At 42.8% G+C, this 13785-nt stretch overlaps 1 protein-coding gene across 4 annotated transcripts in view; it reads right to left on the reverse strand.

Annotated features, from left to right (window-relative positions):
* Positions 1-866: 866 nt before the first annotated feature.
* Positions 867-13785, reverse strand: part of kifc3 (kinesin family member C3) — a 44162-nt gene continuing 31243 nt past the window's right edge. For 3 of the 4 annotated variants that reach the window (XM_066685530.1, XM_066685531.1, XM_066685533.1), the window contains 13 exons: positions 11943-12090; positions 11631-11761; positions 10915-11026; positions 10556-10734; positions 10366-10470; positions 10143-10273; positions 7615-7738; positions 7246-7375; positions 6107-6336; positions 5579-5731; positions 5183-5309; positions 4409-4455; positions 867-1843 (listed from right to left, as the gene is read on the reverse strand). In XM_066685530.1, coding sequence (XP_066541627.1) covers positions 1835-1843; positions 4409-4455; positions 5183-5309; positions 5579-5731; positions 6107-6336; positions 7246-7375; positions 7615-7738; positions 10143-10273; positions 10366-10470; positions 10556-10734; positions 10915-11026; positions 11631-11761; positions 11943-12090 — 1626 coding nt within the window. In that variant the 3' untranslated portion in view covers positions 867-1834. The remainder of the gene's footprint in view (positions 1844-4408; positions 4456-5182; positions 5310-5578; positions 5732-6106; positions 6337-7245; positions 7376-7614; positions 7739-10142; positions 10274-10365; positions 10471-10555; positions 10735-10914; positions 11027-11630; positions 11762-11942; positions 12091-13785) is intronic. The other variant, XM_066685532.1, reaches the window with a different exon arrangement.

A 13785-nucleotide genomic window follows, 5' to 3' on the forward strand; every position in this document is an offset into this window, starting at 1 on the left:
CCTACCTGGAATCATTGGGCGCAAGGCGGGAATACACCCTGGAGGGGGCGCCAGTCCTTCACAGGGCAACACACACACATTAACTCACACCTACGGACACTTTTGAGTCGTGTGTTTTTGGACAGTGGGAGGAAACTAGAGCACCCGGAGGAAACCCACGCAGACACAGGGAGAACACACCACACTCCACAGACAGTCACCCAGAGGAAACCCATGCAGACACAGAAAGAACACACCACACTCCTCACAGACAGTCACCCAGAGGAAACCCATGCAGACACAGGGAGAACACACCACACCCCTCACAGACAGACACCCGGAGGAAACCCACGCAGACACAGGGAGAACACACCACATTCCTCACAGACAGACACCCGGAGGAAACCCACGCAGACACAGGGAGAACACACCACACTCTTCACAGACAGTCACCCAGAGGAAACCCACACAGGGAGAACACACCACACTCCTCACAGACAGTCACCTGGAGCGGGAATCGAACCCACAATCTCCAGGCCCCTGGAGCTGTGTGACTGCGACACCTACCTGCTGCGCCCCCTACCCACTAGTGGATCTTAAATTATTAACAGGAAAACTCCATTTCACACAATGTTCACTAGAGGGCAGTATGCTAAAAATCAATATGTAAAAATAAACCAGAATGAAGAGATTAGTGCTTGCTCTGGCCCTAACTAAAGTCACAAGAGTGAGAAATGCATGTCTGGAAGTGCCACTTCACAACAGATGGTTTAAAATGAGAAAGACTGTGGATAATGTTTGGCTACGGGTTCCTTTATCACAGATTATAAAACCTAAGGGACACTGGAGACAAAGTGGAGAGAGAAGTAGACTGGTCATATTTGGGGTATTTATTAAAAAATGTACAAAACCAAAAATTGCATACAAACCTACACCAACACGAACGGAAGCAAGCAGAAACCCAAACCAGCGGCTGTTCTCTCTCTCAGTGATCGGCTTCGGGTGAAGACGAGAACATTTGGACACTGAGGAAATGCCGCCGTTTGACTATGGGCTAAAAACTCTGAGCATTCCTATTTACAGCAGCTGCAGAATGCTTTATGAGCCTGATGGGCCAATTCCACCGTACACTGCTACACACTGATTGTCAAACAGATGGAGCATGAGCAGACAAAGCTGAGACTACATCCACATGCTTATATCAGGAAGACATCTCTGCTTGGCCTTCGGGACGCTAAATATACACAACTAACCACAATCTGCTACCGGAGAGAGGCCAGGACTTGGCCCGTCATATTGCTTATTGTCACTAGTTCACAGAAATGCATCGAAGATCAGAACTTTTTGGAAGTACGTTGTTGTTGTTCTTGTGCTTAAATTAAAAAGGACCTTGGTTTGCGGGGGAAAAGCCACCAGGATCTCTGTCGCAAAACAAACAAAAAAACAAACGGTCGGACAGACGTACACGAAGGAAGTCCAGTACCAGTCGGTTGGGACGGGACAGTTAAACACCACGAATGGCAAGATCAGCCTGCGCTAAAGTGCATTTATCGTCCACAAACACTGTTAAATGAGGAACAGTCTTTAAAGTCTTCACGGCCCTGAGCCAGCAGGTGCGGCCAAGAGGTCTTCAGCGAGAGTGTCACTTCATGTCAAGTTTTTTCCACGATCGGTTCTTGAAGATGCATGACCCTGATTTGCCGGTTTGGTTCATCTCCAGCCTCCGACATGCGAATTAAAAGTCTACTGGAGTAATCATCAGAAGCGTGGGGTTCATTGGTGGATGGAGTTCAGGGAACAGTACTGGAAGGCAGACTCAGCACCAAGACTTGGTAGAAGCATTATACAGTTACCTTCATTCGTCCTGGAGAGGGACAGAGGAGAGATCAGAGTGAGAATTTACAGTAAGATTTACAGCACGGCTGGAGCTGGGTTAGTTTTTCCAGAGGAGGTTTTGAATCGTAATGGTTTTAACTGGCCCATCGGTACGGGACGTAGCATTTTATTAAACTATGTAAGAATAAGAATAACATGCATAGTGCCTGGATGTAGGCAAAATAACCCAGTTCCAGTAAAGATTAGGTTTCTATTGTTCAAGTGTTAGAAGGTAAAGGTTAAACTCACAAAGGTGCTCAGAAAAACGGAACCAGTTCAATTCAGGCCACTGCACTTGGACCAAGTATCATAACATCTTCGTATAACGAGTATCAGACAAAGACACAACACTTTGATAAAAGATGCATACACAGGGTGGGCCATTTATGTGGATACACCTTAATAAAATGGGAATGTTTGGTGATATTCACTTCCTGTTTGTGGCACATTAGTATATGGGAGGGGGGGGGGGGGGCTTTTCAAGATGGGTGGTGACCATGGTGGCCATTTTGAAGTCGGCCATTTTGGGTCCAACTTTTTTTTTTTTTTTCAAAGGGAAGAGGGTCATGTGACACGTCAAACTTATTGGGAATTTCACAAGAAAAACAATGGTGTGCTTGATTTTAACGCAACTTTATTCTTTCATGAGTTATTTACAAGTTTCTGACCACTTATAAAATGTGTTCAAAGTGCTGCCCATTGTGTTGGATTGTCAATGCAACCCTCTTCTCCCACTCGTCACACACTGATAGCAACACCGCAGGAGAAATGCTAGCACAGGCTTCCAGTATCCGTAGTTTCAGGTGCTGCAGGTGGTAAATAACTCATGAAAGAATAAAGTTACGTTAAAACCAAGCACACTATTGTTTGGTTTGTTTGGTCCCAATACGTTTGATGTGTCACATGACCCTCTTTCCATTGAAAAAAAAAACAAAAGTTGGATCCAAAATGGCCACCATGGTCACCACCATCTTGAAAAGTTCCCCCTCCCATATACTAATGTGCCGCAAAACAGGAAGTAAATATCACCAAACATTCCCATTTTATTAAGGTGTATCCATATAAATGGCCCACCCTGTACATCTATATATACACACACTATTTGATACGACACCTAATATTTTAAAAAGTGTCTTCCAAGTTTCCTTGGAAGCTGACAATTAATTGCTAAACAATAAATAGATTAGCTTTTAGTCAGTCCATAGTTTAGTTTCGTTAGTCACTAAATAACGATAAAGTTATGAGAATGAAAGCTTGTTTTATTTTATGAACAAGGCGAGTGGCATGTCGCTACACTGAAGAAAAACTGTGTGGAGTTACACAGTATGGCAGTGTGCCCATACTTGTCCTTAAAAAAAAAAATAAAATAAAAAATGTTTTGCACTTCACCACAGGACTAGCCATACAGAAGCAGGTGAGTGAATACACTCTCTCCCTCTCTGAGACACACACACACACACACAGTGAAGTGTGCAGAAACACAAAGCCACAGAATACAGCAGCAGTGTCCAAAGAGAAAAATACACAAAACATCACAATACATAACAAAAGGGGCACACGATCACATTCTGCCAATGTTTATTTTTTTGGCTTACACAAATATTTGAACAAAAATGCTGAGCCAGGAAAGTGAACACATCGCACTCAGCCCATGAAGAGCAAATAGAGATTAACTGCTGACTATTTGGTCCAGAGCCTACCCAGAATCACTGGGCGCAAGGCAGGAACACACCCTGTAGGGGGCGCCAGTCCTTCACAGGCACATATTCATTCACACCTGCGGACACTTTTAAGTCGCCAATCCACCTCCCAACGTGTGTTTTTTGGACCATGGAAGGAAACTGAAGCACCCGGAGGAAACCCAGGCGGACACAGGGAGAACACACCACACTCCCTCACACTCACACAGTGTCATATGGAGTGGGTTCTGAACCCACAACCTCCAGGTCCCAGGGGCTGTGTGACTGCGACACTACCTGCTGCACCACCGTGCCCAAAATTTAAAATCAATAAAACGGATTTTTATTTGAATATAAGTTCATTCATTCATTCATTAATTCTCTGTAAGCGCTTATCCAGTTCAGGGTCGCAGTGGGTCCGGAGCCTACCTGGAATCACTGGGCGCAAGGCAGGAATACACCCTGGAGGGGGCGCCAGTCCTTCACAGGGCAACACACATTCACTCACGCCTATGAGCTGAATATAAGTTGACATTATGTAATATATATTATTTATATACATGAAATAATGATTTTAATAACGAATCAGAATCAATAATAATGATCTGTGCACCCCTAACAGGACACGTCACAGTAATAAAAATAATAACAACAATAATAAATAAATAAATAAAATAATTAAAAAAAAAGCAACATAAATTTCTCCTGGACATAAACTCACTCACGCTCTCTCACTCATACACACAAAAACAACTTCCTGTTGTTAGAGGCAGTGTTAGATGAGCAGAAAGCGACCAGGTGACACAGGGGCACCATGCCATGCTAAGCTCTTCCATGCCAATGAACCAATCAGATAAAACTAAAACCCCACCTACCTGCCCACTGTTTCCAACCAATGGGCTTCCTCTGTCTACCTGTCTGTCTGCAAACCAACCAATCATATGTCACGATACAGAGGAGGAGATAAGAAAAAAAGACTGAGATTCCACCCATAGCCTGAGCTGTTTAAGACATGTTCATAGTTGTAGTTTCAATTATGAAATCAAAAGTATTAATAGGTGGTTATTCCACATGTGCTGCAGTAACAGCTTCTTCACTGGTAAGAATTTAGACTCAATTTTGGAATGTTTCTGCAAATGTCTGAACAATTAAAACATTAGTGCAATTAGGTACTGGTTAGATGATTAGTTCTAGATCACAAACTCCACTCTGACTCATCCCATCGATTTTGGATGGTGCTCATCACTCTATAGAACTCAGTTAGTTTGCTGTACTGCTTTGCACAAGGCATGGAGGCTTTAAGCACATGTGCAGCTGCTCCAGAACATGTTTTTGGTCAGTGTTTCTCGGTAGAGATTGTACAAAAAAGTGTCGGTGCACTAAAAATAGCTGATTTCACTCAGTAGGAGGAATGTCTTTAAACATTTGGACATGTAGTGTACATGCACATACTTTATAATAGAAAGGTGGATGATCATTTATGTCCAGCACGTGTTGAGATACTTAAACTTTGACAATTAGCCGGCTTTTTTAAAATCACTAAAAACTGTCTAGTGAATTCTGCACCTTGTACAAGTATATGATTAGAGGCAGAGCTCTACATATGAAGCTGGCAGCTCTAAAATGGAGTGATGTGTGGGTTTCTTCACCTGTAGCGAGCTGGCTTTGGCTTCTCCGTCGTGTGCTGGTGCTTTTGGAACTCGATGACAGAGTTGAGCCCGCACTGCTTGCCCTGGAAATGGGCAGTGGCACAGGGGTTACTGGAGGTGAATCCAGCTACGAAAGAACAAGGTAGAGAGACAAATGAAAAATGCAACCCTGGATTGCAATGTTAATGCTAGTGTTAGGCTAGCTTTAGTCTAAAGGATGCAACAGGAAGATGCAATATCGGCCGTCCTTCCTTGGACCACGTTTGGGCGGTGCTAATCACTACATTCAGACCCTTCTGCTTTTTCCTGCTTCCAATACATCAACAAACCATATACTGAGTGAATGAGAAAGTCTCAGCCAGGTTCCAAACGGTACGGTTGTCTGTGTGTTTCTACCTCAACACTGTCGTGAGTAGGCGAGGAAGATGTGGAGGAGTTCTCAGCATGTCTTCGTGAAGAAGATGTAGGACCAAGCTCTACAGTGCGAACGCGCTGAGCAAACTTCAGAGAGCAGACTGACTCACTGGTATTACTTTCTAAAGGAGAGACCTGAGAGAAACATTGAGGTGAAAAAAAAGGGTAATTTAACACTTCTACACACTGCACTTACATTCTGAGCTTTTGCTAAGATTCACTAAAAAGCCTTGAAAGTTCAGAGACTGATACTGAACAGTGAACAGTCAGTAGTCTCACATTGCCAGACTGTCCAGAGAAAGTCATGACTGACACCAAAAGGACCACAAGTCTGCTTTTTGGCACGTCAGACCACCACCAGAGCCAGTACAAATAAAATACACAGAAGTGTGTATATGCAGATGTATAGCCAATCAGAATGCAACTGGAAGAATCCTGACAGTGAGGTCAGATTAACGGACTGAAGGTATTAGACTGTTTCCTTGTGGGTGGAGAGTCTGTTGTACTCACCTGCACCACCATCAGTGTTTTGCTGTCTCCACTGAGTGAGTCCTGGAGGAGGTATGTGAGGCGAGAGTTGCGGAAGGGAACATGAGAGTGTCGCGAGCGCAGAGCGTTGATGACATCGCCGAGAGCCGACAGGGATTTATTAATGCACTGAGCCTCGCGAAGACGGCTTCCTTCAGCCCCGGATTTTGCGATTCTTTCAGAACCCGCCAAGTCCACCAGGTTTAGCTTACCTACACACAACACACACAAAGGTCATTTTCAGGAGGGAACAAAAACAAAAATCACATTTTAGAACCCATCGTTGGTAAATAAGCGATTAGACAAATTTTCTAAATGTGGATGTACAGTGGAACCTCTACCTACGAACTTGATCCGTTCCGTGACCCGGTTCGTAAGTGGAAAAGTTCATTTCTCGAGTCAATTTTCCCCATTTAAAATAATGGAAAAGCAATTAATGCGTTCCAGCCCCCGCCCCGAAAGTCACCCTTTCTGCACTGATATATGTTTACAACACTCTCAAATTAGTAAAAAAATACATGTAGCGTTACTAAAAATAAAAGAGAAATACAGTGGAAACAGTAGTAAAAAAGAAATAATAAAGTAGTAAGTGGTTACACATCGCTACCTTGAAGACGTGACGACTGGCTGGAGGAGTAACACAGGCACTGGCTGTATGACGGGAGGTGGGGGGTGGGTGGAATAACGGAGAGTAGGCGGTGAATGTGGGGAGACGAAGCGTAGATACGGCTTAACTTAGCACAAATTTTCGATGTCTGCTATTTACGCTAATGCTAAATTGCTAAAGCTACAATGTGCTAATCTTAAAGCTCACTCAAGTCTGGGGGGCGCTGGGAGACTCGCCTACTGGGGTCAGTGGCCATTTCCAGGCGCTGGCTCGGAGGAGCCTCGGGTTCGTTTCTAGGGTCGTGGTTCGTTGGTGGAGGCAAAAAAATATTCAAATGCCCGGTTTCGCACTTGGAAAGTTCGTTAGTAGAGGTTCCACTGTACTTGTTTAGGAAGCAGAAAATTGTTACTTTTACACACAATTACAGTGTAAACAAATGGCAAACATTTCTTGCATATATGAGACAAATGTATAGCCCAATTGCACTGAAACAAATGCACGTGTGTTTCCCCACCTGAGGTTCTGTGTCCTGTGGAGGAGTTGAAGCCAGCGACAGTGATGATAAGGAGAGCATGAGAGCGGGAGCTATGTTCATTCAGGTTCGTACATGCTGTTGCTCGGTTCATGTGACCTAGATCAAACACCTGCAGGGGTCAAATTTTAAAAGTTAGTTTAGCTAACTTCAAGCCCCAAGAACATTAAACCCATGCTAAACACAGACAGCTTACCACAAGAGGGAGGAGAGAGAAGAGAAAAAACACACCAGTGCACAGTAATTTTACAAAGACTCAAATGATCACAGACAAACAACCCTCAGATCAAATAAAACTTATATATATAGTAAGTCCTTCACTGAATTTACTGATTTGGTTGGGCCTCTCACCTTGTTAATGTCCTCCACACTCTCCACTGTGAATTCAGTCAATCCCGGAACATACAGCTGACCACTTCCATCTGGACACATCTTAATGTCTAGCTTCTCACTTGGATTGTCTCCTAAAAGATTCCTAAAATCAGAAAAAGAAAAGAAAGTAAAACTGATTATCATGAAGTGGGCTGTTTTACTAATCTGATTTCTGGTCCACTAGCTGTACCATTAGTGATGTGGCTTCCTCACCGGGGGAGGGAGGGTGGCAAAACATAAAAATAACAATCAGATCTAATCATTTTAAAGGCAAGCATCAGATGGCGTTATAGAGGATACAGGCCGAATCAGAACAAATCAAATCAAATCAAATTTTATTTATATAGCGCTTTTCACAACAAAAAGTCGTCACAAAGTAGCTTTACAGAGATCCGGGTCCAAGCCTCCTATGAGCAAGCCAGGGGCAACAGTGGCAAGGAAAAACTCCCTCAGCACACGAGGAAGAAACCTTGGAAGGAACCAAGACTCATACGGGGAACCCATCCTCCTCGGGTCGACACCGGTGACCGATGAAGGGGTTGTAGTAATATAAATGTAGTATATTAGTGATGATGGAGAAGCAGAAATGAAGATGGTGAGGATGATGATATTAGTGATGTATGAGTCTGATGAAGGAGGAGGTGATCAGGGATTCTGTGTGAGTTAAAATTAGGTGCAGAGTTAATCTGAGATAAAACAGCATTGCCAAGCATGATAGTGTAGATGAGACAAGGACAGGATCTTGTACAGGACACGGGCTGGATCAGGGCAACACCTGAAGAGCAGCAGGACATCTCAAAGCATGAGAGAGAGACAGGAGAAAGAAAGCCAGACAAACAAGACCCATCTGTAACACTGAGCCAAACAGCTGCAAAAGTTACACAAGAAATAAAGAATGAGAGCAAGAGAGAGGAGCCATTTTGGACAATAATTCCTGATTTTGTGAGGGTTTAATATTTTTAGCAGTTATGTAAAGAGATTAGGTCTCGTATTATTCTGAACATCTGCAGGCAATAAAGTGAGTATTTCTCAGAGTATTTAACACTCTCCATATTTTCTCTACACATTCATTTCTTCCTTTTCTCTCTCCTCATCATACACCCGGTCCTCTAAATCCGTGGCATGGGCACAATTACATAAGCAGACTATGTAAGTGGTATTTTGCAGAGCAGGATTTCTTTTTCCGGATATTAAAGGCATTGCTAATACTTCTGCATGTAACATATCAGCAAAGTATGACTTATAATACACTCCAAAGCAAACCAAACTCATTTACGCATGACTTTTTTTTCCTCTCATTGCATTTTTAAAGCATCCCAATGGACCCAATAGCTACTTCTATTGCGTAATCTTCATTTTAGGCTCAACCAGGTGACATCTGAGCTTCTCTATTTCTTAAATGTCTGTAGAAATGTTTAAAAATATATAAATATTTGAGCAAATCACATGTAAGGACAAGAAAATGAATGTATTTTTTTGGTTTAGTTCTAATCACTGTTGCAAGCATGTGCTTCCTCTGAGATACGCGATGTCAAACACCTTTTCGAACTGCTGATAAATGCAGTGCCAGCTGCCAGCCTGTATGCTGGAGTGTAGCACAGACTGCCCAGGTCTGTCACATCAACTGACAGCAACAAAGAACAAAGCCAATTGTGTTCTCTTATGAGACCCAGGCAGGGATAGTCATATGCAGAGTGCCAAAAAAGGTACAATTGTATAAAATGTGATAATTTTACACACAATCCCAGTCTTTGAGGTGTACCACACATCTAAGCCCAACATTAAACACCTCATCCATAAATACATTTGGGGAACATTAGAGAGCCAGGGAGGGCGGCACGGTGGTGCAGTAGGTAGTGTCGCAGTCACACAGCTCCAGGGACCTGGAAGTTGTGGGTTCGATTCCCGCTCCGGGTGACTGTCTGTGAGGAGTGTGGTGTGTTCTCCCTGTGTCTGCGTGGGTTTCCTCCGGGTGACTGTCTGTGAGGAGTGTGGTGTGTTCTCCCTGTGTCTGCGTGGGTATCCTCCGGGTGCTCCGGTTTCCTCCCACAGTCCAAAAACACACGTTGGTAGGTGGATTGGCAACTCCAAAGTGTCCGTAGGTGTGAGTGTGTGTGTGAGTGTGTCTGTGTTGCCCTGTGAAGGACTGCCGCCCCCTCCAGGGTGTATTCCTGCCTTGCGCCCAATAATTCCAGGTAGGCTCTGGACCCACCGCGACCCTGAATTGGATAAGATACAGATAATGAATGAATAAATAGAGAGCCAGGTGTGTTGCACCTGAAGGTCTCAACTGGGCATCCCTGCTTTAGAGCAATCAGCTTTTTGTTTCTCTTCCATGATTCTAAAACTGGTTGTTGGATGTTTAAGTTGTTATTCATCTAAACACAGGAATCATGCATTATGAAATAGGCCCTACATTTAAAAACAGAACCATCCAGTAGTCTAGGAGTTCACTGCAGCTGATTCAGACGTAAAGGGGAAGTGCCTGTGTTTGAGCTTGTTCTTACCGCAGTGTCTCGTTGTAAATCTCTACCATGCTGACCGTGATGTTGTAGTCCCAGTCTGGTTTTTTCTCCGACACCTCAGAGAAGAGCAGGCGAAGAGCTCGCTGGTTAATGCCAGGATCGTCAGAAACACCCTGAAGCATGAAATAATATTAATAACAATAATAATGAATTAAACTAGGTGTTTTCGAAAACGCGGGGCTAAAAACCTTTAAGAATATGATACCTCCATGGTGTAGGTTTTTCCTGAGCCTGTTTGTCCGTATGCAAAGATGCAGACATTAAATCCATCAATACACGACGTGATGAGGGACTGCACTTCATGAAACACCTGACAAGTCAAAGGGGAGAGGTCACTTTCAGGTCATTTACACACCAGACACATCAAACAACAAAAACAACAGCAGGATCCTGACCTCTTCCTGTGTGGCCTGAGGAGGGAAAACTTTGTCCAATTCAAACGTCATGAGCTTGCCCTTGTTAGAAAGGTAGAGCAAAGCGTCATCATCTGAATCAAAGGTTACCATGTTCTTATCGTCAGACTCCACCTCCTCCTTGCCTACAGGCCGCACTCGGCAGAAAACACGAATGTTTCCTGTGAAAATACAAGTACTGTGAGTATTCTATACGTTATAATATTATCCCCTCTCTCATTAAGGTTACCCTGTTGTTGACCTTAATGTTTGCATTCATTTCATGAGCAGCTGCACCACAGGGGTTCCATTCTATCAGTTAAGGCGTGCATTACAGCCAAAGTAATTGGTTTAGTTTGTACCTTTAAGGCGCACCAGTTCATTATGACACTTTTTCCTCAGGTTCATCTCCCTCTTGTATTTGCGAAGCAGTTCCTGGTTGGCACTGCTCACTTCTCCAATCACCTGGCAGATCTAAGTGAATGCAAACAGAAAACTGCATGTAAGATGTGTAGCATGTACATACTACAGTTCACTACAGCTGCTAAACAACATTCATTAATCTCCATCACATTAGAGGACTTTACGACACACAAGGGCTCATTTGCTACACAATGCATATTAAAATCTTCGACAGGTCCAGATGGATGTTCCTTGGTCACTTAATTACCCTCAATCACCATTAATTAAAACATTCAATACTGATTCATTAGTTGGTTGTTAGTAAATTGCAAGCATAGCTCAATAAAAAGGAATGTAAGATATTGACTCAGGGTTATTTCTGAACACAAAAACCATTTCTGGGAAAAACAAAATAAAATCTCTATTGCATTTGCAACTCTATTTGCATATTCTGGCCCATATAATATTATTTTTGTTGCATATTCAAAAGCATTCTCATTACAAGACCTGATACACTCTTTCTCGTCTTGCCAAAAGATGTTATATCCATTTTGTCCAAGAAAGCACAGTAGTTACTAGAGTAGTTGCTTTAAAAGGCAGTACTGATTAATGTTGGGACCTTTACTATTACAAACTTAACTAAGTGTAAATGTGTGTGTGAGGAGGTGTTTCTCACCTCTTGTTTCGCATCAGCAATAGCTTTCTCCAGCATGTAAGGAAAGTCCTGAACCTGTCGTTTCAGACAGTTATAGTCACAGGTGAGCGTCCTCAAAGCAGGCTGCAAGGTCAACAAGTTCATCCGCACACCTGGAGGAAGTAAGAGGATCGGAAACAGGCGCTAACTTGGGGTGAGGCCGATAAATTTTCACCAAAACCTATTTTATACTCCTCCTATTGACATTAATCAATAGAGTAAGTGTTAATGTTCTATATTGGCCATCGATATATTGGAAGGAAAGCAAAAATACAAATATATGAACACACACACCTGCAAGGTTCTCATGCACGGCCTTCATTTCACTCTCAGCTCTGATGAAAGCTTCCTCTATCACTCTGTTCTTCTCCTCCTCCAGACTCTGCAGCTCTGCCTCCAGCTGGCCTTGTGCTCGCTCCATCTCACCTTCATACACCAGGATCTAACACACACACAAAACACACTCTAAAATGAAGATAATTATAAAATATTAATATAAATACTTTGAACAAAGCTCACATTTGGCTTGAGTTATCCAGGTTTACTGAAAAACACTGGAGCCTGTCTCACAAAGCATGTTCAGCCTCTGAATGGACGTGTGGTTTTGATCAAACTGAACATCGCTGCACCAAATTATATATTCAAGCTATACTTAATCCTTGTGTGACAAAGACATAACATGTATAACAACTATTCACGTGAAACAGGATTCGACAGAGATAAGCCTAATGTTGTTGGCCAAGCAAGGAATTCTGCTTTGTGAGACATCCCCTATTGTCTCTGCTTCATGTTCACAATGAGACAAACACAGCCATTTAGGGATAAAAGCATCATTCATGGTTTTAAGGGACAAAATACTCAGACAATGATACGAATCAACGTATGAAAATAACACGAATAATATACACAATGGTACTCATTCACCTAAAGGTACTAAAGAAAATACATTTTTACCACATCACACGGGAAATAAGAGTCTCTAAAAACGTTTCTACATCTGAGTGTGCCTGTAAAAATGTGTGAATACAGGTGGGAAGGTGCAGTTGATAGGGGTCTGCGATTCTCAGGTGTGTCACCAAATGTACTGGGACATTATACTCAACAAATGCTAAGGTTTCAAGGGTCAAAAATGCATGTCACTCAACAAAATCATGAGCAAGGTCCAAAATTAACACCCTCTAAGTATCCAAACATAAAAAAAAAAATGACTAGAAGCCACCGTGGCTCTCTACAGTCTTCAGCGTATACGAAACCAATATTGAGATTAGAGCTTCTTCCTTTTTCTGAATGTTAGGACACAGATGATGGATGTCATTAAATCAACGACCTAACTGCAAACTGCATGTTATTGAATGTATTTGTATCTGCTGGCCTGGGGCAAACACAGACTTCCCCACAGCTGACATTATAGTGACCCATGATCGGCTCAGTGAAAAGAGTGGAAATGTTCTCTTTGGGTTCACTCTTATACAAAAATGTACATGTACAAACACTTATCCAAATACCACTCATTAGATGGTCTCCTCTGGATGAGTAAAAAGTTTATTTTGGACCCTGATCAGATAATCATTGATCATTCTGAAATCCAATTAAAATCTGGGTCAACAAAATTGATGGAATATTTCTAAAGCTGGAAAATGTCCCCAGGCACATTTTTGACCATTGACCCCAGTCAGGTGCAGAGTACTCAGGCCGACCTTGGAGAGCCTGCGGGTGACCTCTGTGCTGGTTTTGCCTACAGCTCTGGAGAGCAGGCCACAGAGCCGAGCCTGGTCCAAACTCAGCTGGAATGAAATTGAAAAATAGAGACAGAAAATGGACGGTTAACCTGCAAAAAAACCCAAAAAACAAACAAACAAACAAAAAAAAACCACCCCACTATGCAGAGCAGGGGACCCACGGGGACAAAACATCCAGAGAGGAGTCAATAGTAGGGCTAACATTTAAAAAATGACTGGTTAGAAGAGCTTTTACTCACTGTCGGATACATCACGTAACTACAGACCAAAAAGCATCATTACACATTCTACCACAACACGCTGGCTAACGTTATAAACACATGGATTTGACCTCAGACAAACTTTGATATCTGAATGTGTAGGCGTTAATGAATGGATTGTGTTTTAAATAATAGGAG

Source organism: Hoplias malabaricus, chromosome 11 (assembly GCF_029633855.1).
Source record: "Hoplias malabaricus isolate fHopMal1 chromosome 11, fHopMal1.hap1, whole genome shotgun sequence".
NCBI lineage: Eukaryota > Metazoa > Chordata > Actinopteri > Characiformes > Erythrinidae > Hoplias > Hoplias malabaricus.